We start from the raw sequence: 27,084 nt of genomic DNA on the forward strand, positions 1-27,084 counted from the left end.
CAATAACTAAAAAATCAATCACAAGAAGTTAGAACAGAAAGGGAATATACAAAAGAACATTTTAAGGTGTTTTTTTTCTCCCTACTGCATCATCCCACAGCTCCCTACCTAGTGCCCCAAGTCCATCTCTGGATCTACTATCTATGTCCTAACCCCCCCAAGAATTTCCTCTAATGGGGCTGGGACAACATTGATCATAAGGCTGTCCTGACAGGGTGTCTGATATCTGCAGGTGTGATTCTATTTTCTTGACCTACCCTATTACCCCCTTCCTTCACAGTTCCCTGGTAACTTCTAAGGGATGTGCATGTAGTGGGGATATGTGGCATTTTGCCCTGTGTCTATAGCAGCTCAGCCATATCCCCACCCAAATCCACTTTAAACCATTTCTCCTAATAGCAAGATCTGCAGCCCCTAACAGAGATCATCTCAGGAGATGCCCACAGAAACGTCCTCCCACCAGGGTTGGTAACATCCATCTCTCCTTGCCTCTTCTTTATTTACCCTAGACACTAACTGAATCCAGACCAGCTGGGCCACAGTCAGGGTTTTTTTCTCTATATGCCACTGGAGACTCTACAAAAGAAAAATTGGAGGATATCTGTATAAGTACACAATAAAGTCCAAAAGTTTTAGGATATTTTTTGGAAATGCTTGCATAGGCATTTTATATATCTCAAGCAGACTTCAAAGAACTGTTTACCAGGCAGATAGCAAATGCTGGAGTTGTGATAGGCTAGAGAGATGTAATTGGGAACAAGTGTTTTGGGGAAAGCAATGAGCTGGGTGATTTTAACAATTTCCCTGCAAGGTAATTTGTTACCAATGTCTGGGAAGCCAATGGCTGTAACAAAGGAGACAATTGTTTTGTGCTGGCATATATGATCTAATTGCCTACACATAATAAGGCCTTACTAAGTTTAGTGTTACTGGCTGCCAAACAAATACTAGAAAATGAAAATCAAAACCTAAACCACTTATAACTGAAGTACTAAATATTGTAAAGGAAATGAAAGAATGGTGGATGAGACTTTTAGAAAAGGGAAAGAGTAAACTACATACAAATAAACTGAATTTATGGAAACACTACATGTAGAATAATGTGGAACAGGGAGTTTAAGGGAAAGGCAGGAATTGAATGGTAATTGTCAAAAAAGAAAACACATTTGTATAATACATGAAAAAGAAAAATGTTAAACAAACGAACAAACCACAGTGAAGCATGCTGTTGGAGATAGTCTGAAAAAGACAGGTGCAAACACTTTGCCAGCTAATATATACTACATTACTGATGCCTGAATCTTTAAAAATTGTATTAGTACACAGGTACTTCTCTGTCTTCCTGACTTAAAAGACTTTATTAATAAAGAGGGGGGATACATACCGCTGTGATGCAATCCAAACAGTGAAAAATGTACTTTCTTGTCTCCATTGGTGGTTTCGCTCCTACTGCTCCTGCAACATATTCTTCTGGGGTCTAAACAGAGGAAAAGTACTTTCTTATTAAAGTCATGTCTTCTGCTTTAAATCTATAGACATTTATTTGTTTAACACATGCATCATTCCAAAATAAAACGGCAGCGGTGCAACTGAAGAGACACAACTTTAATGAACAAGGTTAAGCACTTTCTTCCCTCAGTACAGGGACATCCTCGGAACAATAATCATGAATCAACCCAGCCCTTAAATAACACATCCAATTAAACTAATTAAGTAAAAATACAATTATACAGCTCAATTAAATAATTAACAAACAGCTCCATTGCTCATAAAAAATTATGACAATGTACCCTAACTAAAAACAAATTCTATCCTAAAATATTTTTTAATTTTGAAACACTTGAAAAGTTTAAGGACTCATTGTCATAATTTTGTATGAGCAGTGGAACTATTTGGGTCATGCAACTATTCTCCATTTGCATGGGTGCCATGATGTTAGCCACCTCTGTTTTTAGGAGCCCAAAGTTAGCTTTGGAGAAGTTTTCATGGTGGTTACCTTTGCAGAGGTGAGGGTGGGAGGGATATGGATTTCCAAGGTGATTAGTTTGTGGTAGGATCTAACCAGTGAGGAGTTGACAATTGGTGTAGAGCAATGGTTGCCCATGTTAGTAATGACCAGATCAAGGATGTTGCTACCTCTAGTGGGGGTAACAATGAGCTGGTCCAGGGCATTGGAATTAATGAATTCCAGGAAACGTTGGGCAAGTGTATTAGTACATGAGTAGTTTTCCCAGTTAACTGAGGGGTAGTCGAAGTCACCCAGAATGATAGTGTTAGGGTGGACCCTAATATTCTCCAGGGTGCTTAAGAACATGAAGTGTGACTCATGGTACATGGTTGGGGATCGATAGCAGGCTATGACCTGAATCGCTGTCTTACCCAGTGTTAGCTGCACCTGAAGTATCTCTGATGTATTATGTTGGACTACCAGTCTGGAGATGTGTGCATCCTCTATGAATATGGAAACACCACTGCCTTTGGAGCTTTGGTCCAAGTTCTGGGGCCAAAAGGTGTGGAGGGGTGCTTTCTGCTGCCTTGAACCTGGTCTCTGTTACAGCACAAATGTCAATGTTCTCCATTTTAAGGAGTGCTGCGAGCAAGTTCATTTTGAGATTTAAACTTCTAGCATTGAGCAGCATGACCCTCAGATTGCATTTGTTTGTAGCTGTTACAGTGGTAATTTGATCTTTGGAACACCACCTCAAAAAAGCACTATAGGAGTGGCAAGAGCCTTGACCAGTATCCGGAAGCCCAGGGGTGACAGATGCAGGCCATCTCTGTTAAAGTATCGAGGTCTGTCAATCATGTCATCCCAAGCAGATAGATACCGGATCCCCTTAGAATGACACCAGAAACTTAGACAACTGTTGAAATCAATAATTTTCTGCTCATACTGTGGTATGATTCTGGGTGATGATAGGATGTTGCTCAGGGCTAGGGTCATACCCACCTGGGCTACATAATCCAAGAGATCCTCCATGTTTCTTTTCATGTAGTCCAGGGAAGTATGTCTCAGGTCATTCACACCCGCATGTACAATGACAGAGTCAAATTTGTACCTATTGTTGAGAGACCTGAGTGCATGCGTTATGTGGTGGATCCTGGCACCTGACAGGCAGCTGACTGTTACTTTCTCCATATTCAACCTAGTGAGTGGGACATCAGTGTGTCTCACTATCGAGTCACCTATGACTACTGTGTTGGGCATGCTGTTTTGCCTTAGGGGCTTTGGTTGAGGGGAATACTGTTTAGGAGAGTTATGTGTCTCGTGATTAGTGTTGGTTGTGGTGGTTGAGTGTGTTTCTGCTGTTTGGAGTGCCTCTATGAAGGTGGGCGTGTGGTTTGTGTTTTTATGTGAAAGCAGTGCTGGTGTGTGTTCTGGAGGGCTATGTGTTCCATGTAGTGTGGTGCAAGTGCTGACCTTCTCCTCTTGACCAGCTATTCCAGTCTTGGCTGGAGAGTGCATGGCTTACAGTTTGGATATATAAGTCCATCTCTCGCAAGTCTGTGTTGGGAGGTAAGAGGACAGGGTTGTCAGTGTACATGAGGCAATTGGTACATTGCCTCAGGATGCCCAAGTTCAGCAGGTTAATAGGAGAAAGCACAGGGAACTGACCTTTAGACATGCCTGGAGGGGTGAACATTAATAATAAGTACTGGAACTGTTTCCTTGTAGAACATGTATTGCTGGTAGCACTTTTGTGTGCTAGAATAATTGCTACAAGAAGTCTGGTAAAGTGCTAGACTAATAAGCTAGTAAACGTGCAGGAGAGGAGAGAACTAGCAAATCTAAGGGTAAAATTGAAGAGAAGACTTTGGCACCACTTAGAAATTTACAAACAGTCCTGGATACAGCAAATCTGTATCTGGACTAGACTAGTTACAGGAAAGGTGGGAAACAAGCGCAAACGCGGGCTTTTAAAACAGAAAGTTAAAAGAGATGGAAAAAAACTGCCCAGATGGCCAATAAACTACAATTTCTGGGCCAGAAACCACTCATCTTGTGGTAGATAGGCCAATTCCAAGATCACACTACAATGGGGAAAGGGCATATGTTCTGAACATTGTGCTTCTTTCCACCCAACATAACCCAGCTATTGTAACTTTGTGAGTGATATGTACATTTACTCCAAACTACTGCTAGTGAAATAACACCCACCATACTGACCATTTTCACATAGTTCTTTAAAAACCAGACTTTTTAAGTACTGTTTCCCTTCTAGAGCCCCTTGACACATACTATTGCCACTTATAAATAAAATACTCCACTGAAAACTTATTAATTCTTCCAGCATTCTTCCAAGAGACATAACTGCAGTTTTAGATGGAATACAGATAAATACCAAAGTAAATCTCTTTTCCTGCCAATATTTCCTCATTACCATATATCTTCAATTGTTGTCTTTTTTACTCATCTATCAAGAATGTGCTTTTTCTCCCTCTGTTTTCAAATGGATTGAAAACCCCATTCATTTGTGCTTCCAGTGTCTCCTTGGAGCTCACAATATGTCTGTACATAGACAAACCTGGAAATCTATAATATGTATATAGTAAATATCACACACACTATACAGAGATATGAGTGTAGCTCATAATTTCCAGCTATGTGAATATCAACTGTTCTTAGCAGATCATTTTTTTTGTCAGTTTTGGGGAATGTTGGCTGGTCAATATATTGAAGCAGTTCTGATCAACTCTTGTGTTAAAGATCTGGTTTACCAGTTGTGGTAGGTAGGAGGTGTTTGTGTGTATGTTTGTGTGCAGTATGGTATTTGTGTTTGTGAGAGGAATATATTGCCAGTGAGGTGTTTGAACATGCAGTGGCTATTTCTTCTTTTGCTCTGGTTGTGCTACTGTGAATCTGGTATAAGTTTAAGGGCATTGGGAGAGTTTTCCCCCTTGTAAAAGATATACATATATATATATATATATATATATATATATATATATATATATATTTTTTTTTTTTTGCTTTGTGGTTCAGTTTTGTGGTCAATATTGTTGGGGGGGTCACCATTTAGTCTGTTTTTTTTCTGGAGGGGTGACATTCACAATTTGTTATATATGTGGGTGTGTGCCGTGCGTATATGTGTATATTGATATGGTCAATTTTGTTCTTGATACTTGGGCATTTAAGAGGGAACAGGTAATATGATGCTGTTTATCGGTTTGCACTGAAGCATTATTATTAAGTTGTCCTGGATTGGGCTTAATGTTGCCTCTTAGCAGAAGTAAAAAGATAACGAGATGGAGTTTTGAGTAGTGTTTTTGGAATGTATAGTTTTGGGTATAACTGGGGTTTTCTACCTAAATTAGAGATAAATGAACTTACCATCACAGACTTAGAATTCACTGATAAAATCCAAATGCTTTAATAAAATGCAAAAAGATTAAAACAAGCAGATGAGTGGATTAGCGCTTTTGGCTGTAGCCTTTTTCGGATTCTATCCTCTTAGCCAATCATCAACCTTAAAAGCAGTTAATGACCAATCATAATCCTTCAAAATGGGCTTGTTTTAATGTTTTTACCTTTTATTAAAGCATTTGGATTTTATCAGTGAATTCTAAGTCTGCGGTGGTATGTCCATTTTTCAGTTTTTCTGGATTTCTTTTGCTGACTGGACTACGTTTAGTGGCGTTGCAGGTTTATTTCTTTTTAAATTACAGATAAGGTATTGGGACCCTGATATGTTTGTATATGAGATAGGTGTTGACATGGGTGTGATGTGAATGTTTAATGGGGTATGGGTAGGTAGTATGTGTGTGGGTATGGGGAATGAGTAGGTAGTACATGTGTAGGTAATAAGAAGCTGTGGCAATCAGCTAATTGCTGTGGGTTTTTGTGTGAGGGTTGAAGCAGAATAACTGATATAAGCAGGAGACTGTAAATGTATGTCATGGGTATATGTATTCTTAGTGTGAAGTTAACTGTAGTACAGGCTTAATGCTCTAGAGACTGACGAAAGCAGTATTCCTTTAAGGGATGTTTACTGGGTGGATACAAGTGGCTGCAGATCTTACAGTACAAGAGTGTGTGTCTGAGGAACTGGGGTAGGAGGGGAGTGAAAATGAATGAGATGACCAGAGAAGGTGGAGCTAACTTCTGATTGGGTGTGAGGATGGTGCATAAGTAAAGTATGGAGGAAATGTTGCAGAGAAGAGCAAAGGTTGAGAACCTAGGAAGGGGTTAAAGGCTGGGAAGAACAAGGAGAGTATAAGTTAAAAGTAAACAAGGATAGTTAGTGGGACATATATTATATGATATGATATAGTATAAAATATATAATATTTTACATTTAATATATTACAATAACTAAAAAATCAATCACAAGAAGTTAGAAAAGAAAGGGAAAGGAGAACAGAAAGGGAATATACAAAAGTGCATTTTTTAGGTGTTTTTTTTTCTCCCTACTGCATCATCCCACAGCTCCCTACCTAGTGCCCCAAGTCCATCTCTGGATCTACTATCTATGTCCTAACCTCCCCAAGAATTTCCTCTAATAGGGCTGGGACCAACATTGATCATAAGGCTGTCCTGACAGTCTGTCTGATATCTGCAGGTGTGATTCTGTTTTCTTGACCTACCCTATTACCCCCCCCCCTTCCTTCACAGTTCCCTGGTAACTTCTAAGGGATGTGCATGTAGTGGGGATATGTGGCATTTTGCCCTGTGTCTATAGCAGCTCAGCCATATCACCACCCAAATCCACTTTAAACCATTTCTCCTAATAGCAAGATCCGCAGCCCCTAACACAGATCATCTCAGGAGATGCCCACAGAAACATCCTCCCACCAGGGTTGGTAACATCCATCTCTCCTTGCCTCTTCTTTATTTGCCCTAGACACTAACTGAATCCAGACCAGCTGGGCCACAGTCAGGGTTTTTTTCTCTATATGCCACTGGAGACTCTACAAAAGAAAAATTGGAGGATATCTGTATAAGTACACAATAAAGTCCAAAAGTTTTAGGATATTTTTTGGAAATGCTTGCATAGGCATTTTATATATCTCAAGCAGACTTCAAAGAACTGTTTACCAGGCAGATAGCAAATGCTGGAGTTGTGATAGGCTAGAGAGATGTAATTGGGAACATGTGTTTTGGGGAAAGCAATGAGCTGGGTGATTTTAAAAATTTCCCTGCAAGGTAATTTGTTACCAATGTCTGGGAAGCCAATGGCTGTAACAAAGGAGACAATTGTTTTGTGCTGGCATATATGATCTAATTGCCTACACATAATAAGGCCTTACTAAGTTTAATGTTACTGGCTGCCAAACAAATACTAGAAAATGAAAATCAAAATCTAAACCACTTATAACTGAAGTACTAAATATTGAAAGGAAATAAAATAATGGTGGATGAGATTTTTAGAAAAGGGAAAGAGTAAACTACATACAAATAAACTGAATTTATGGAAACAATACATGTAGAATAATGTGGAACAGGGCATTTAAGGGGAAGGCAGGAATTGAATGGTAATTGTCAAAAAAGAAAACACATTTGTATAATACATGAAAAAGAAAAATGTTAAACAAACGAACAAACCACAGTGAAGCATGCTGTTGGAGATAGTCTGAAAAAGACAGGTGAAAACACTTTGCCAGCTAATATATACTACATTACTGATGCCTGAATCTTTAAAAATTGTATTAGTACACAGGTACTTTTCTGTTTTCCTGCCTTAAAAGACTTTATTAATAAAGAGGGAGGATACATACCGCTGTGATGCAATCCAAACAGTGAAAAATGTACTTTCTTGTCTCCGTTGGTGGTTTCGCTCCTACTGCTCCTGCAACATATTCTTCTGGGGTCTAAACAGAGGAAAAGTGCTTTCTTTTTAAAGTCATGTCTTCTGCTTTAAATCTATAGACATTTATTTGTTTAACACATACATCATTCCAAAATAAAACGTCAGCACTGCAACTGAAGAGACACAACTTTAATGAACAAGGTTAAGCACTTTCTTCCCTCAGTACAGGGACATCCTCAGAACAATAATCATGAATCAACTCAGCCCTTAAATAACACATCCAATTAAACTAATTAAGTAAAAATACAATTATACAGCTCAATTAAATAATTAACAAACAGCTCCATTGCTCATGAAAAATTATGACAATGTACCCTAACTAAAAACAAATTCTATCCTAAAATATTTTTTAATTTTGAAACACTTGAAATGTTTAAGGACTCATTGTCATAATTTTGTATGAGCAGTGGAACCATTTGGGTCATGCAACTATTCTCCATTTGCATGGGTGCCATGATGTTAGCCACCTCTGTTTTTAGGAGCCCAAAGTTAGCTTTGGAGAAGTTTTCATGGTGGTTACCTTTGCAGAGGTGGGGGTGGGAGGGATATGGATTTCCAAGGTGATTAGTTTGTGGTAGGATCTAACCAGTGAGGAGTTGACAATTGGTGTAGAGCAATGGTTACCCATGTTAGTAATGACCAGGTCAAGGATGTTGCTACCTCTAGTGGGGGTAACAATGAGCTGGTCCAGGGCATTGGAATTAATGAATTCCAGGAAACGTTGGGCAAGTGTATTAGTACATGAGTAGTTTTCCCAGTTAACTGAGGGGTAGTTGAAGTCACCCAGAATGACAGTGTTAGGGTGGACCCTAATATTCTCCAGGGTGCTTAAGAACATGAAGGGTGAGTCATGGGACATGGTTGAGGATCTATAGCAGGCTATGACCTGAATCGCTGTCTTACCCAGTGTTAGCTGCACCTGAAGTATCTCTGATGCATTATGTTGGGCTACCAGTCTGGAGATGTGTGCATCCTTTATGAATATGGAAACACCACTGCCTTTGAAGCTTTGGTCCAAGTCCTGGGGCCGAAAGGTGTGGAATGTGTTATAGCCTGGTAGTGTAGGGGTGCTTTCTGCTGCCTTGAACCTGGTCTCTGTTACAGCACAAATGTTGATGTTCTCCATTTTAAGGAGTGCTGTGAGCGAGTTCATTTTGAGATTTAAACTTCTAGCATTGAGCAGCATGACCCTCAGATTGCATTTGTTTGTAGCTGTTACGGTGGTAATTTGGTCTTTGGAACACCACCTAAAAAGCACTATAGGGGTGGCAAGAGCCTTGGCCAATATCCGGAAGCCCAGGAGTGACAGATGCAGGCCATCTCTGGCAAAGCATCGAGGTCTGTCAATCATGTCATCCCAAGCAGATAGATACTGGATCCCCTTAGAATGACACCAGAAACTTAGACAACTGTTGAAATCAATCATTTTCTGCTCATACTGTGGTATCATTCTGGGTGATGGTAGGATGCTGCTCAGGGCTAGGGTCATACCCACCTGGACTACATAATCCGAGAGATCCTCCATGTCTCTTTTCATGTAGTCCAGGGAGGTATGTCTCAGGTCATTCACACCCGCATGTACAATGACAGAGTCATATTTGTTGTTGAGGGACCTGAGTGCATGTGGTGGATCCTGGCACCTGACAGGCAGCTGACTGTTACTTTCTCCATATTCAACCTAGTGAGTGGGACATCAGTGTGTCTCACTATCGAGTCACCTATGACTACTGTGTTGAGCATGCTGTTTTGCCTTAGGGGCTTTGGTTGAGGGGAATACTGTTTAGGAGAGTTATGTGTCTCGTGATTAGTGTTGTTTGTGGTGGTTGAGTGTGTTTCTGCTGTTTAGAGTGCCTCTATGAAGGTGGGCATGTGGTTTGTGTTTTTATGTGAAAGCAGTGCTGGTGTGTGTTCTGGAGGGCTATGTGCTCCATGTAGTGTGGTGCAAGTGCTGACCTTCTCCTCTTGACCAGCTATTCCAGTCTTGGCTGGAGAGTGCATGGCTTACAGTTTGGATATATAAGTCCATCTCTCGCAAGTCTGTGTTGGGAGGTAAGAGGAGAGGGCTGTCAGTGTACATGAGGCAGTTGGTACATTGCCTCAGGATGCCCAAGTTCAGGAGGTTAATAGGAGAAAGCACAGGGAACTGACCTTTAGACATGCCTGGAGGGGTGAACATTAATAATAAGTACTGGAACTGTTTCCTTGTAGAACATGTATTGCTGGTAGCACTTTTGTGTGCTAGAATAATTGCTACAAGAAGTCTGGTAAAGTGCTAGACTAATAAGCTAGTAAACGTGCAAGAGAGGAGAGAACTAGCAAATCTAAGGGTAAAATTGAAGAGAAGACTTTGGCACCACTTAGAAGTTTACAAACAGTCCTGGATACAGCAAATCTGTATCTGGACTAGACTAGTTACAGGAAAGGTGGGAAACAAGCGCAAATGCAGGCTTTTAAAACAGAAAGTTAAAAGAGATGGAAAAAACTGCCCAAATGGCCAATAAACTACAATTTCTGGGCCAGAAACCACTCATCTTGTGGTGGATAGGCCAATTCCAAGATCACACTACAATGGGGAAAGGGCATATGTTCTGATCTTTGTACTTCATTCCACCCAACATAACCCAGCTATTGTAACTTTGTGAATGATATGTACATTTACTCCAAACTACTGCTAGTGAAATAACACCCACCATACTGAACATTTTCACATAGTTCTTTAAAAACCAGACTTTTTAAATACAGTTTCCCTTCTAGAGCCCCTTGACACATACTATTCCCACTTATAAATAAAATACTCCACTGAAAACTTATTAATTCTTCCAGCATTCTTTTAAGAGACATAACTGCAGTTTTAGATGGAATACAGATAAATACCAAAGTAAACCTCTTTTCCTGCCAATATTTCCTCATTACCATATATCTTCAATTGTTGTCTTTTTTACTCATCTATCAAGAATGTGCTTTTTCTCCCTCTGTTTTCAAATGGATTGAAAACCCCATTCATTTGTGCTTCCAGTGTCTCCTTGGAGCTTACAATATGTCTGTACATAGACAAACCTGGAAATCTATAATATGTATATACTAAATATCACACACACTATACAGAGATATGAGTGTAGCTCATAATTTCCAGCTATGTGAATATCAACTGTTCTTAACAGATAATTTTTTTTTGTCAGTTTTGGGGAATGTTGGCTGGTCAATATATTGAAGCAGTTCTGATCAACTCTTGTGTTAAAGATCTGGTTTACCAGTTGTGGTAGGTAGAAGGTGTTTATGTGTATGTTTTTGTACAGTATGGTATTTGTGTTTGTGAGAGGAATATATTGCCAGTGAGGTGTTTGAACATGCAGTGGCTATTTCTTCTTTTGCTCTGGTTGTGCTACTGTGAATCTGGTATAAGTTTAAGGGTATTGGGAGAGTTTTCCCCCTTGTAAAAGATATATATATATATATATATATATATATATATATATATATATTTTTTTTTTTTTTTGCTTTGTGGTTCAGTTTTGTGGTCAATATTGTTGGGGGGGGTCTCCATTTAGTCTGTTTTTTTTCTGGAGGGGTGACATTCACAATTTGTTATATATGTGGGTGTGTGCCGTGCGTATATGTGTATATATATATATATATATATATATATATATATATATATATATATATATATATATATATATATATATATATATATATATATATATATATATATATATATATATATATATATATATATATATATATATATATATATATATATACACATGCAATTGCTGAAGTACAATTTTGTTGCACAAGTTTTGTGTGTTGAAGGGGAAGTCAAATTTGTTAATTGCTGTATCAGGCTACTGTTGTCTATTGTTCCATGAAATCTAGCATCTAAATGGCCTTTTCACTTTTGTTGTAGTTCTACAACCATACATTTTTTATATATTAATAAGGAGTGTACAGGGGTAACCCCCATGCATAAAAATTGTTTTTATTTACTTATTTAGCTGTCCAAGATGAGAAGAATATCTTGGGCAGAAAAGAACTGGGACACTTTTTATTTTATTAGTTTGTGTATGTGACTTTTTTTTGACAATACCATTGGCTCAATTTTATCTATTATGTAGCATGTACTGGTAGAAAATGGTTCTTGAATCAGTGTGCTTTATTCTGACGAAGTCTTCTGTGAGAAAGACTAAAGCGCTTAATCTTGATGTGTTTTTACTGCAATAAACGAAGTTCGTATACAGGCTTGTTTGATGAGTTTTCCATTTACTTTAAGTTTATGCTTCAGTGGTTAATATAGTTAGGGTCAATGTATGGGATTTGTTTTATTTATTTATTGTTGTATGTCGTGTGTGTGTGTGTGTGTGTGTGTGTGTGTGTGTGTGTGTGTGTGTGTGTGTGTGTGTGTGTGTGTGTGTGTGTGTGTGTGTGTGTGTGTGTGTGTGTGTTTGTGTGAGAGTTGTATATACATATACACAAACACAATACAAAAATATAAAAGCATTGCCTAGGGAATACACATTTTATTAATGCTTTAATCCATAAATGCTAAACTTCATCAGACTAACATTATGAACTACTTCATTTATTAACAGCTTTTAGTCAAAACCAGACCAAACACAAGTACACTAGCTGACTCACTTAGTGACCACCACCACAAATTCATAATACTGACCCAATCTAAAATTCTTACTCTGCAAATATATTAGACTGACAAAAGATGTTTTCAACAGCCATATTTTAAGACATTATTAACAACAGTGTCACTGAATCTCACTAAAGTACCCAACCCTTGATGAAACCATAAATTATTTCAACCAAATTTTCTTAACGATTCTTACTTCAGTAGAACATCTAAAAAGAAAAATAAACCCTCATCTGCACCCTGGATATTTACAGAATCCAAACAAATGATGATAACAATAAGACACAGAAAGTCTAGTAATGAGAGTAAACTAATACAGCACAGCACAGCAAAAAAAAAAAATATATATATATATATATATATATATATATATATATATATATATACACACACACACACACACACACACACACACACACACACACACACACACACACACACACACACATACACATACCTCTGAAATAATATAAAAAAACTATTACAAAAACAAAAGAAAATATTTTTTACATACAACAATCTACAGACAAGAATAATTCAGAGATGTTTTGAACACATTTGGTGTTGTAACCAAGTCCTGCAAAAAGCTGTATCAGACTCAATCCCATTTGAGCACGATTAGATACAGCACGCAAAATGAGACCATATGTCTTACAGCCCGTTACATCGCTTAGAAATCAACAGAACCAAACAACCACACCGCAGCAAATTAAAAATGACTATGGTACTTGTAACCTCCAACATGTCCGTATAGACTACAATATAAAATTACTCAAGAAATGAAAACCTATGACCTTAAAACCTTACAACACTTAACTAGAATACCTTCCTATAGCAACGGACATTACTGTACACCTAATAGCAATCCTAATTAACAGAGTCACAGAACAACATGTCTGGAAACATTCTCACAAACTGTCCATACCAAAAAGTGGACAACAACAACAACAAGATAATTCAAATGTAATACTAATAGCTATACTATCCACAGTCTCTAAAATACTGAGAAATGTTCAAACAAAAACAAACTCACACAAGCCGACCAAAAAGAACTAATGCCACCAAACACAGTTTTCATCCTGAATACAGCCTAGTGACAGCTTTGCTTTCTTTCCTAGGTACAATAAATCAATAAATAAATAAATAAATAAGACGTAATAACAGAATCCCACTTCCTAGACTTGTCAAAATCTTCTGACTAAGTCTATCTGACCTTTTGATAACTCGACTTAGTAGAGTAGATGTTAGTATCAGATCACCCACATGGTTTAATAGCTATTTCTGTGACTAATTTCATTTGGTAAAATGAAAAGACACACGCTCATCTTTCCAGCTCACATTAGTATGAGTACCTCATGGCTCAATTCTTGGCCCCCTTCTGTTTATTATCTTCGTAAGTGACAACACCACAATAGCAGATGAAGCAACACTTATCAATATGGTGATGAATGCATACTAATATGTTCTGCCTCAGAGTAAGGATGGAGCTACAGGGCAGAAGGTGGATCTGAAATTCTGAGGTGGCTTTGCAGATTAGTCAGCATGGCCAAGAAGAGGCATTAAGGGATACATCAGAAAAAGTGTGGGGGGGGAGCCTGCGCTGTTTATATCCCCCTCCCCCTTGCTCCTGCACAGGTAACCTTCCAGTTTACACAATCAAGATGATTTATTATTCTCTCAAAGATATTTCTAAAGGCAGCATTTTTACAACAGGAAATCATAAAACTCACTGCAAGGTGACCAGTTTGATGACTAACTGCTGCAGACATGGACATGAAGGACTCATGATGATGCATGTACAGTGGGTACCCACATTATCACACCCAGGTGTGACACAAGTAAAAACAAGGAAATTACACCACCTTCTTCAGACAACATCTTGCTTTTATGTTTGGCTGCACTGTCATCCATTTGTACCATCTGCTGATGGTAGTGGTGGTCATAATAGGAATGTGAAGATAAGACTTTCAAAATAACTAGCTACAGGCCAGAGTGGAGTTAACAAGAGTTACTGGAAGGGGCATCCATTATGTAGCATAACCAGAATGCATCTACAATCAAGTTTATGAAATGCCTTCTCTTTTTTTCCCCCTCAGCACAGAAAACCTCTAATAGCAATCTTCTTCTTCTTCTTTTGGCTTTTCCCGGTTATGGGTCGCCACAGTGGATCACCTGTCTGCTCATGATTGGCAGTGGAGTTTCTACAGTGTCGAGTTGCCAGCCCAGCACCCAACCTTCCACAGATGGCACACACACGCACACATTCACACCTAGGACCAATTTAGAGTGTCCAATCCACCTACAGCATGTCTTTGGGATGCGGGAGGAAACCGGAGCACCTGGAGGAAACCCACGTGACCACAGGGAGGACATACAGACTCCACACAGAAGGCACCCCAGCCGAGAATCGAACCAGAGAACCTCTTGCTGTGAGGCGGCAACGCTAACTGCTGCACCACCGTGGATGCCCAAAACCTCTAATAGCAATACAAAACAGTAAACTTACATGGCCCAGCCTACTCCTTAGGGTACTGCAATGCTCTGTTAACAGCAGTGAAGAAACAGTAAAGGTATATTACATACTCTAACACAGGGCATTATGATGATATGCTTCTCTTCATATCAACACAGTAGAGATACAGATTACTGTAATCCTTTAACATTGTGCAGTGTCTACATTAAAATCGGTGTAATCACAATGCAGTAACCCGTGTTCAACATTTGACTAAGTAATATGATTACTAACTCTTGGATTAGCTATGATTCTGAGTTTTAATGACTTGAATATAATATTAAAGCCCAAACCTGGAAAACATCCAGCACAATTATTGATTTCTATGAGGTACAATCAATTGTGCAACTTGTACATAAAAGAATTAAAGCTCAAATCTGAAACTTGATAAAGCAATGTTTCGGGTATACAGAGGTAAATCTCCACATATGCAATCAACCACTTTGTAATATTCAGACATCAAATCCTGGCAAAGCCACAGTTTCAGTGGCATCTTTTCAGCAATGAACAGACTTTGTTGTCATTTTTTCTGTTTCTATGAAATACTGTCTTCAGACACTGAAGTATTCAGCAGGTGTTCATCAGTGCTAAATAAGCATTGGTTGGTAATATGGCAGACCAGCTGGCAGCTGCCATAGGTGAAGGCTGGCACCATGGAAAGAATTTCAAATACCTTATGCAATATTATTTTTAAGGAATTCATTAACTGATCACTGAACACACAACAGCAGTGATGCTGTTTCCTTTAATCTTTCATCCCCTTCCCTTTGAAAAAACAGAGCCAGGTGCATATTTTAAGGACCATCATAAAAAGACTTAATTAACAGTGGTCCAGGAGTTAAAAAGTTCAGCATGAGAAGATAACTGCTGCACTGCAGCTCTGTGTCAGACTAAAAACCTATGAAATATTTGGCAAAGCTAGATAACTTGTATGCTTCAGTGCTCAGATATCCATTTACATTTAGCTTTGAAAAATGAGCAGTTAAGATCTTACCTTCAGCCTCCACTGTGGATGTGCAGAGTCTAGAGTCTTGCAGAAATAGAGTCCTGTCTTCTTCCCCTGATTCAGCAAACTCTCCTCTGGCACACCTTGAGTGTCTGTTATATATCGGATCTGAAAGAGAGAAGGTATGAGAGATGTGATGCTTAGGACTCTTGAACAATGTATGTCTGAACACTGGTTAATGTCCTAGCCTCTCAGTAGCCATTCAGGAATCCAGTAACTACAGCAAGGAATGATGGATGCATAAGAAAAAAAAACAATGTAACATTTCAAAAGCCAATATTTTAGGGATAATAACCATGACTTACAAATACATAATTTGATCAGATACTCTGTGCTTACAATAATAGGAATTAAAATCAGCAACAAATTTATTTACAATCATGTAACAGCCCTCGATAATACTTGTAAAAACATAAAATTTTTGACTCCATCAAAATATACTACCTGGTTGTGTTCTGCTTCAAAAACAGACGCCAGAAGCAAATGAGAAATGCTTCCACTGTACATGGCCTTGGCAAGACCACAACCTGAAGGCCATAGAAGGAAACAAATATCAGACTGCTGGGAGGAATATGGAGTACAGCTAACAGAAAAATCCATGGGATGGGATACATGACAAAGAATATTCCCACAAGCTAGAAGAGTGAGAGTTTTTCTCACCTGAAATCATAAAAGAAGTGAAGGTGGCAGGATATCAACAAACAAGATCATGTCAGTGAGATGTGAAAAGGTCATTCTGAACATGAGGGACAGTTGGGCAAGTGTATGGCACAGGCAGCAGACTGTAGGGGCTAACTTCTCCCTGGATTTTCCAAAGTATGTTTTTACCTAGAATGCTGTGGACCTAGAGAAGGGACTACTGCCATAAGTGGCTAACAGAATTCACAAAGGAATTCAAGTAGGCGTAGAACAGGGGGAAACAAGGCAAAAGGGAATGTGACGATGGAGGTGTAAAAAGCAAAGGCACTTAAAAAGGCTGACCACATGAATTTATACTTTTCTGACATCAAGGAAATATAATGTAAACAGAAGAAAAGTAGTCTTTCAGACCATGCTACTACTAGCCTCAGGACACAGAAACCAAACAAGGAACCCTCCAATATAAAGAAAATAAATCAGCTACATCACAAAATACCACTCAAACTGTCATCCATTAGCAACACAACAGACCCTTTTCTTTACATTTTCTTTTCTGTCCTACTACCATTCAGCCTACATAAAACTAATGTCTTTCAGCTTTTCCTGGTTGGGGATCACCACAGCGGAACTCCGGTCCGCTAATAATTGGCAGTGGATTTTTACTGATATATCGATTTCCTTTGTCTACTGGCATCCAGAAACATCAAGACAGAGTGTAAACATGTAAGATTATAGCTAACATCCGATGGGAGCTGGCAGGTTTTTGTATGTTAATTCCTTCCATGTTAATGGGAAGTGGGATATGTTGTGATGACCCAGCTGTGTGCGCCTGTTTAGAGACATGAGAATGTGCATTCATGCAAGTGCGCGCACACAGACACACACACACACACACACACACACACACACACACACACACACACACACACACACACACACACACACACACACATGCTACAAGGTTCAAACTGTATAGTGGGACAATCTGCCTTTCTAAAAGGATGAGAGACACATCTACTGTTCATTCCAATCCAAGGCCAAGGTCTCCTGGGCTAGTGGGAGGCAGTCAGAGCTGACGGGCATGCTTGTCTGCAGGATGGCCTTCCCCCTCGTGGTATACATACTGTCTACATGACCCCTGAAAGCTTTCTATCAAAGTTGTCAGAGCCAAGAGTGCATCCCCGGTCCACATGCTAGGTGCTGTACACCTGTTTTACAATGGGAGTCACCCAGATGGCTAGAAGAGTTCAAGGAATTTAACAATTAGATAGTTATCACTAAAAAACACAAGGAGGGTCACTATTCAAAATTCTACAATGAAAAGTGAAGGACAGTAAAGCGCTATGGTCCTGTAAAGTCTTTACTAGATGGGAAAGATGGAAGAATTTTCACTGGCAAATGACATTACTTCAAGTACATTTTTACATAACAGCTAAGAAATTCACAGAAAGAAAAAAAATGAATAAGAAAAATGGCAATTAGAACTTTAAAGGACAATGTGTGCAGCTTTCAACATGATCCATATAAAATTAATGCTATTATGGGTTCAGAGTACCAAGCTCTGTAAAAGTTTAACTATATAGGAAGTTGATCTGGAGCTTCTCAAACCACCAGTGAGAAACATCAAGTGACTAAAAACTAGCCAAGGGATGAAATGCCAGACCCTGATGGTTTTCTGCAGAATTTTTTAAAGCCTTCTCAGATAGCTTAGGGTCCCTGTTACTACATTTTTGAATGTGCAGAACATCTAAAACCTCCTTTCAGTTTGTTACAGTTAGCATCTACTGTCTTCCTTCCCAATGAGAACTGCGACCCCACACAATCTCATTACTACAGCTGGATTCCAAAATATATGACAAGGTTCTTGCTAAGAGGCTGGAAATTTTTTTCCAAAACTGGCATGAGACTCAACAAGGCTTTTTTTACACCCAGACAAGGTGATACAAATTTGCTGAACTTAAAGCTTAATCTCATTCAGTAAAATAAATTCAGCAGTACCCCAATGGTCTCTTCCTTCCTGCATCTTCAGAAAGCCTTTGACTTATATGACTGGCCATGTTTCTGGGATACTCTGAGCCTTCAACTTAAAACATGCATATTTCACTAGAAGTCATCTACTATAAAATAAGCCCATGGCACAAGTCATCAGTCCTTGAAGAGGAATGACGTAATGGTTAAGGTCTTAGCTTCACAGAAAAAAGTACAAGGATTGATTCTCACCTTTGAGGGAAATTGTCTAGGCTTAAAATACCTCATAACAGCAGCTAGCTTAGTACTTTCCTATGAAGCTATGAACAGTGTTCTAATCTGTCAGCCTTTTCAGTCAAACAGAGGAATTTATGAATAATTCCCTCTTCCCCTACCATTTGTGCTGGCTACTGAAACCATGGTGGCCTTGCTTGGGTAATGGTATCCTCTACATCGCCTCTTCAGTGTATGTTGATGATGGTGTATTATATAACCAATAAATATACATAACAGAAATCCTCTCTTCATTTGACCCCTTTACTGTTATTTCAGGTGTAACCCTAAACATGGATAAGTTAGCATCATTCATTGTAACGCTGCATGAAAATGAATGACCCACAGTTAACCCAGATGGAAATCTCATGCTCTGGGTTACAAAAACTCATGGGCATATGTTAATTGTATACACTGAAACATCTCATTGAGTTTAAGGAATATGGAACGTGGTACACTAAGAGATTCTAGAGGAGAAGCCTTTGGAAATTAGATAAGCCAGATAAAGGCTTTCAAAACTACTGCAAGAACATGATGGTCAAAAGGTAAGGGGTTATCAACAAGGTTCCCACAAGCTAGAAGAGCGAGATCTGTTCTCACCTGAGATCAAACTACTGCAAGAACATGATGGCCAAAAGGTAAGGGGTTAGCAACAAGGTTCCTACAAGCTAGAAGAGCGAGATCTGTTCTCAACTGAGATCAAACTACTGCAAGAACACATGATGGAAAAGTAAGGGGTTATCAACAAGGTTCCCACAAGCTAGAAGAGTGAGATCTGTTCTCAACTGAGATCAAACTACTGCAAGAACATGATGGTCAAAAGGTAAGGGGTTAGCAACAAGGTTCCCACAAGCTAGAAGAGCGAGATCTGTTCTCAACTGAGATCAAACTACTGCAAGTGATGGCCAAAAGGTAGGGGTTAGCAACAAGGGTTACACAAGCTAGAAGAGCGAGATCTGTTCTCAACTGAGATCAAACTACTGCAAGAACATGATGGCCAAAAGGTAAGGGGTTATCAACAAGGTTCCCACAAGCTAGAAGATCGAGATCTGTTCTCAACTGAGATCAAACTACTGCAAGAACATGATGGTCAAAAGGTAAGGGGTTAGCAACAAGGTTCCCACAAGCTAGAAGAGCGAGATCTGTTCTCAACTGAGATCAAACTACTGCAAGAACATGATGGTCAAAAGGTAAGGGGTTATCAACAAGGTTCCCACAAGCTAGAAGAGCGAGATCTGTTCTCAACTGAGATCAAACTACTGCAAGAACATGATGGCCAAAAGGTAAGGGGTTATCAACAAGGTTCCCACAAGCTAGAAGTGCGAGATCTGTTCTCAACTGAGATCAAACTACTGCAAGAACATGATTGCCAAAAGGTAAGGGGTTAGCAACAAGGTTCCTACAAGCTAGAAGAGCGAGATCTGTTCTCAACTGAGATCAAACTACTGCAAGTACATGATGGTCAAAAGGTAAGGGGTTAGCAACAAGGTTCCTACAAGCTAGAAGAGCGAGATCTGTTCTCAACTGAGATCAAACTACTGCAAGAACATGATGGCCAAAAGGTAAGGGGTTAGCAACAAGGTTCCCACAAGCTAGAAGAGCGAGATCTGTTCTCACCTGAGATCAAACTACTGCAAGAACATGATGGCCAAAACGTAAGGGGTTAGCAACAAGGTTCCTACAAGCTAGAAGAGCGAGATCTGTTCTCAACTGAGATCTCTGCAAGATGCCTGGACTGGATAGACTCGTGGCATAATCAGATTATACACTCTCCTCAAAGTCTTGCCTTGAGTTTACACAAACCTTTTAAAGATTATCAAGCCAACAATTCCTCAAATCAAAATAATGTCAACACCTATTCTGTAGCCATGAGATATAAAATATCAATAAGCTACACCTACTCGGGGTGTGTTGGTGTGAAGATAACAGGAACATATAGGTTAGTAGGGAAGGAAGAAAACATATAGGAATATAAGTAAAAAAAGAATAACTTATGGAATGGGAAGAGAATGTTGGGGCAGAAGGGGTATACATGGATGGGATGGGGGAAGGGACACAAAGTCAGAAAGAAAATTAATGAAAAACAGAGAGGTTTGGTTATCCACTGCAACAAGAGTAGGTAATTGGGTCAGAACCATAAAACAGTGATGGAGACAATATCCACAACAAGGACACTGGTAAATTAGTTACTACCTTGAGTAGGGCTGGAAGTATCGGTTACCAGCATACTTGGTAGGAGGGGGTGACATTTCATTTAAAATAATAAGTACAAGAAAGGGGAAACTCCTGAATAAACAAGCAACCAGGGGCATCTCAGAAAGATTTAACACATATCCACCACCCCAAAAACTAGTAGTATAAGATATAACAAAATACAATTGTGTCTTGTTCTGAAAAAACTTTAAAGGGATGTCAAAAAGTTCTAGAGTTTTCAGTGTGTAAATGGATTTTATTAATTCTTTGAGTTACAGCAGGTCATTTCTTCATTTGGGAATGAAGGTTCGTGGTTAGAGGCAGAATGCCTGGATTCAAAGATGCAGATTTTCAGGGAGGGTTTAAGACAATAACTTCTAAAGTTTCATCAGTTAACATTACCATACTATGAACAAAGGACTAAGTTTTGTTGCGCCTTCATATGTTTCCTTGACCAATGGCAGCTATACAGTCAGTCATTAAGACCAGCTCACCTTCAACCTCTAGAACCTGGTGGTCAGGCTTTACCCTCTTTGATTAAGGCTACCTACCTTTTCTACCTGTGCTTACCTATCTAGGTATTTGTCTAGGTGTACGTCTGTTTACAGGTAGGTCACCAGGTCCTCAGACCTTTTTCAGCCATGACCTGGGCTTACTTTGAAGTGCATAGTGATCACAGTTAATAAAGTACAGTTGCAAATTGCAGTGGCTGCATACATAATATAATGACAATTTGCAGTGTATCTGAAGGATGAATTAACAATACATTTAACAGATATTTAATACCAATTAAGTTAAGTGAAAAGAGTAGCAGAAGTTATAAAACTAAAGTCAATTATTATTTGCTTGTTAACTGATTTAGTGATTTCAAAGAACAATCTAAGGTTTCACTATAGAAACATATATGTAATTATTTTAAAAGTAACCCCATGAAATGAAGTATATATATACTCTTGAAAAAAAGCAAAACATACAAGATTTGTACCAAGAAAGCTAAGACATACAAAGAGTTTATGAAATTTCCAAATGCACAATGCTTTATTAAAACTCATCTTTTCACTGCTATGAGTTAGCTTACCTGGTCATATTCTGAAGCCCCAGGATATAACGGATATCCCAGAAACAGTTCAGCAATGATACAGCCAACAGACCACATATCAATTGCTTCCCAATTTGGCACACCAAGGATAATCTCTGGAGCTCTGCAACATACAAAAAGGAAGCAGAGTGAGTCAGAATGCCTGCTGAGAAAATAGTTACTTTTGTTATCCCGTTTTCCAAACATTATAATCTATTGTTTAGAAGGCTCAGAAAATAAAGTTTCAGCATTAAGCTCCTACTAAAACTGACAGACTAAAGCAGAACATGTTTCAGACAGTATCAACAAACTGCAGTAACTGTGAAAATGGGAAATTAATTGTGCAGCCAGCACTAATTCAATATACATCGCACAGAAATCAAACTTTTGCAAAGGAGTTTTATTTTACTGAATTAAATATGAAAATTGCAGTTGTCTCGTTGACTTCAGTTGCTTAAATTCTTGAACCTGAAATTGGTCAATGTTGATCAGATCTCTACTCCAGTAAACAAATGTAAAATAAAAATAAGTAAAAGTATTGAGGTGTTTCATCTGAGAGTCTCTGTTTCTTCTGAAGCATGTTATGCTTGAACCTGAGAAATCTGATGCTGTTTCAGTAATGCTGTTTTTACACTTGAAGATGCATGTGAAATGCAAAATGATTTGATTTCTTTGTATTATAATCATAATAATAACAAAAATGCCTTTTCTTGTAGTCATGGCAACATCAAAGATAATTATAAAAAGTAGCAAGGGTTGTGGTGCAGTACAGCTCCCATGGGGAGTTCCCTTCCTTCATTAAGAAAAAGATACATTTTGGACAAATGCCCATTTGTGATTTTTTTATTTCATGTGCTTTCCAACTGCTTCTAGCAATCATCAGTCCCTTCTCCCACAGGACTTGAGGCTATTTATTCTGCCCTTTACAATGGCTTTTCCAGGTGACAGATGACCCATCCAGGCATCCACTGAGATTCTTTATCCTTTGCCTGTGACTTCCTTCAGCATGCTGACAGGTCACTGGGCCCTTGTCTCAAAAGCCTTAGAGTCTGCTTTAAATCTCCATGACAGCCTACTATGTTTTAGGGAAGGGATTAACTGTCCCAAGGAAGTGGAACTACCCTGAAGCACTGCTTCCATAACTGCATCATCTGTCATGTAGGGGTCAGGGCTAATCTTTAGAGAAACAACCTCTTCCCCTGGTGGTTGTCATATGCACATGCATTCCAATGAGCACCTGCTATACCTTCCCCAACATCTATTTTCTTCTACATACACTCCATGAAACCACTGTGAATGGCTTTAGCAACAACCACACACATGAACATATATCCTCCTCTTCCATCATGTTAACTGTCAAGCAAATAGTGGACTGAATTACCTCTCTCTCTCAGGATTGGTAAGCAGGCATCAGGCAATCACAGCCATCCTCCTACATCAGGATCTTTCAGTGCCCAGACCAATTCCTGATCTTTGGTTGTATAAGTCATATTTGGGGAGTTCTCTCTTTCTGCCACTGAGATGACTCCGTATCTGATTTTCTGATTTACTTTTTTGTATGTTCATTGAAATGATTATTTCTTAAAAGATAATTTTTTTCTACTTTTTCTACTATAATATTGTAATATGTGAAAGTATTCTAACCTCAAAGGACAACCACCCATATCTGGACTGCCCTACAAAATATGGACCGGGAGGAATACCAAAGTATACTAATATAGGACATTGAAGCACCTTTACCATAATTAAGAAAGACAATTTTATTGTTTATAATTACACAGAAATGGAGGTTAAACAGGATGCTTTTGATTTATTTACACAAGGTTTTCAGTTTGTACCCCTACATCCCGTCAACATTGCCAAAGCCTTGACTGATTTAAAACTTTTTGTTAGGAGTCTAAATCTTACACTTTATTTTAAAGGACAACCTTATGTTAATAATGGACTCTCTAGAGCTAGTACGTTCAAACCCCCCACACATCCCTCAATTAAGGTCTTTGAAGAGCTTGTTGAAAGGGACCTTAGAATTTCACAACCGCAGGGAATCAATGCATTTCCCATTAATTTGGATCAACAAGGGTCCAGACTCATTAATCACCTTAAGATAGAGAGTATCAGAGTCATGAAACCTGACAAGGGGGGTGGGGTGGTTTTGATGTATATTTCTGATTATGACGGTTACATCTACGGCATGTTACAGGATTCTAACCAATACGAGATAGTCTCCAGGAACGAGGTCAACCTTGCCTATTCCAAAATTAACTTTATATTAACTGACCACTTGTTGCAAGGGGCTATTAATGAAAAATTATTCAACTATTTGCATGTTAATAAGCCCAAAATCCAGGTCATTTTTGGAATTCCCAAAATACACAAGGGATTAGATCCACTGAAGTTTAGACCTATTGTTTCCGGAGCAGGTGGAATTACTGAACCCCTGGGGAAATTTATTGATTATGCAACAAAACAACTTGGCACATCTTTAAAACATGTATGTAAGGATTCTGGGATTTCTTCAAAGGCGTAGAACCTTCATTTTACCAACCGGAACTCCTTTTGATTACTATTGATGTAGTAGATTTATTCCCCAGTATTCCACATTCCGTTGGTTTGGAATGGTTCAATGAAGTATTAACTACTGAAACTGGCTTGAGTAACAATGTAATTAGCCTGTTGGTGGAGTTTATGGAAATAGTTTTAGAGAAAAATTTTATATTCTTTAATGGTGAACTATACAAACAGAAAAAAGGAGTAGCTATGGGTGCTCCTTGTGCATCTTTGTACGTTAATGTAATCCTACACAGATGGGAGCAAAGGTTTATTTTCTCCACCACTTGGGCACAGTATTTAATACACTACAAAAGATACCTAGATGACATCTGCATTTTATGGGGGGGCACCAATGATCAATTTTTGGATTTTTTTAATTATCTTAATTCCACTACTCACTTTTTGACCTTCACCCACACCATTAGTGACCACGAACTCCACTATCTTGATGTTACCTTGTACAAAGATCAACATAATCACTCATTTCAATCTAAATTGTATTGGAAACCCACCTTTTCCAACTCTTACTTACATTTCCAGAGTGGGCACCCTTTTTATCAGAAAAAGGGTATTGTCAAGGGACAGTTCATCAGAGCCTCTACGATATCCAGCACTCTTGTTGACTTTTTAGAAGAGATCAACTTTCTAAAGTCTTTGTTTATAGAAAGAGGCTATCCCCCTTCACTTATAACCACCCTAGCTCAACAGGTTATTGATAGTAGGGAAACCAGTTACCCTCCTCTTTTGGGTAAAGGTGCACTCTTTAACCAGACAACTAACAATAAGATACCTGATGAAATCTATGGTAGTTTTATTTATGCCCACAGCCTTAATTCTTCGGACATTGAAGAAGTGGTACAGAGGCACTGGCCAGTTCTCACACTCCATGATGAACTGAAGAACACAATACCAGCACATCCCAAGTTCATTAGAAAGAGAGACTCTAATCTTAAAGAAATATTTGAAGGGAATTGTATCTCTCGAATGAATACACAGGTTTCTCGAACAGACACCTTTAAATGTGGAGCCTGCAAACAATGTTATGTTATTTTCAACACCTCAAGTTTATATATTCCCTCAAGGAACTTTCTTTTCAACTCCAATGGTTACACAAACTGTGGGAGTAAAGGGGTGGTTTACTTAGGGTTTTGTATCACCTGCACCGGTTTTTATATAGGTAAAACCGAGAGGCCCCTTAGGAAAAGAATCCATGAACATTTTTATGACATTCTTAAGCAGAAAGAGTCAAATGCCTTTTTTAAACACTCTCTTGTATGCCCCAACTTTGAGCTTAGATTCTTAGTTCTAGAGCAGGTGTTACCTGATGCTAGAGGTGGTGACTGGGAGACTACATTAGAATACAGAGAACTTCTCTGGCAACTTAAGCTGGATGCAAGTAGATCTCCGGGTTTGAATGAGAGTATTAATATTAGTAGTGTTCTCAAGAACAGAATGGCATGCTTATGAGAGTTTTATTCACATATACACATTTTCTAATGCTAGAAATTATGCAATGGAATTTTTACCTTTTTGATCCTTTGTTCATTTCTTCTTTTTATTTTAACTGGAATATTTAACTGCTATATGGTGTACTTACTATTATTATTATTATTTTTTGCTTAACAGCTATTGTCTATATTATATTTTAAATGCGTTCTCAGTCATTTTCCATAATATTAACGTTTTAGGTGTTCCCATACTTATTATCCTGTGGAAATGAGCTTTTTAACAGACAACATTCATTTTTATTATTTGTTGAAACATTGCCATATTGTTTTAGCTTGTTTAGTTTGTTTATTTGATTTTTGATTAATTGTTTTAATTAATTAATCATGTGACTTTGAAGGGACTATTTAATGTTGCTACTAGCAGTTTAATTTTAACTTGAGAAAGCTCGGTATTCAGCCGAGCGAAAGCGCTTGTTTTATTGACACCATTAAAGTATTAACATTACTCGACTTCTTCTGGGTTGCATTCCTCGCCTGAACTTTGTTCTTTTTAATATAGGACATTACTTAACCTTCAGAGACCGCAATGATACTACCTCAGTTTGGTTTTAAGTAACTGACATTTTATTCTTCACAGTAAAATATCTGCTTCCTTTGGTTTATATCAAATTGCACACAATATTGTATGTTTTCCTTTGAGCACTTTTTAGTAATATATGACCAGTACTCAATCTCAAGAAAAAAGAAATTGGTTTCCAGTTTTTGATTGGCATTTTTAAAGGTATGAGGGTACTGGGCAGTGCCCCAAAACATGACCAAAGATTGGAAAAGGATTAATCTTAAAGAATTTCTTAGCTGCAAATGATACCTCTTTATTTGTTAACAATTATGATGTCATTTGTACTTCACTGTATGTTATCTAATTTATACCCTTAACTATGTTATTATGTCAAGATTTTGCTTTTGGAGC

The 27,084-nt window shown here is 38.5% G+C and overlaps 1 protein-coding gene across 1 annotated transcript in view; it reads right to left on the bottom strand.

The window, feature by feature from the left end:
• Positions 1 to 27,084, bottom strand: part of LOC122808515 (homeodomain-interacting protein kinase 2-like) — a 125,972-nt gene that overhangs the window by 27,311 nt on the left and 71,577 nt on the right. The window contains exons 3-5 of the mRNA XM_044079470.1: positions 22,117 to 22,240; positions 15,954 to 16,073; positions 7,717 to 7,809 (exon numbers count right to left, since the gene is read on the bottom strand). Coding sequence (XP_043935405.1) covers positions 7,717 to 7,809; positions 15,954 to 16,073; positions 22,117 to 22,240 — 337 coding nt within the window. The remainder of the gene's footprint in view (positions 1 to 7,716; positions 7,810 to 15,953; positions 16,074 to 22,116; positions 22,241 to 27,084) is intronic.

The sequence above is a fragment of the Protopterus annectens genome, chromosome 8.part0 (genome assembly GCF_019279795.1).
Source record: "Protopterus annectens isolate FY-2018-M chromosome 8.part0, PAN1.0, whole genome shotgun sequence".
Lineage (NCBI taxonomy): Eukaryota > Metazoa > Chordata > Ceratodontiformes > Protopteridae > Protopterus > Protopterus annectens.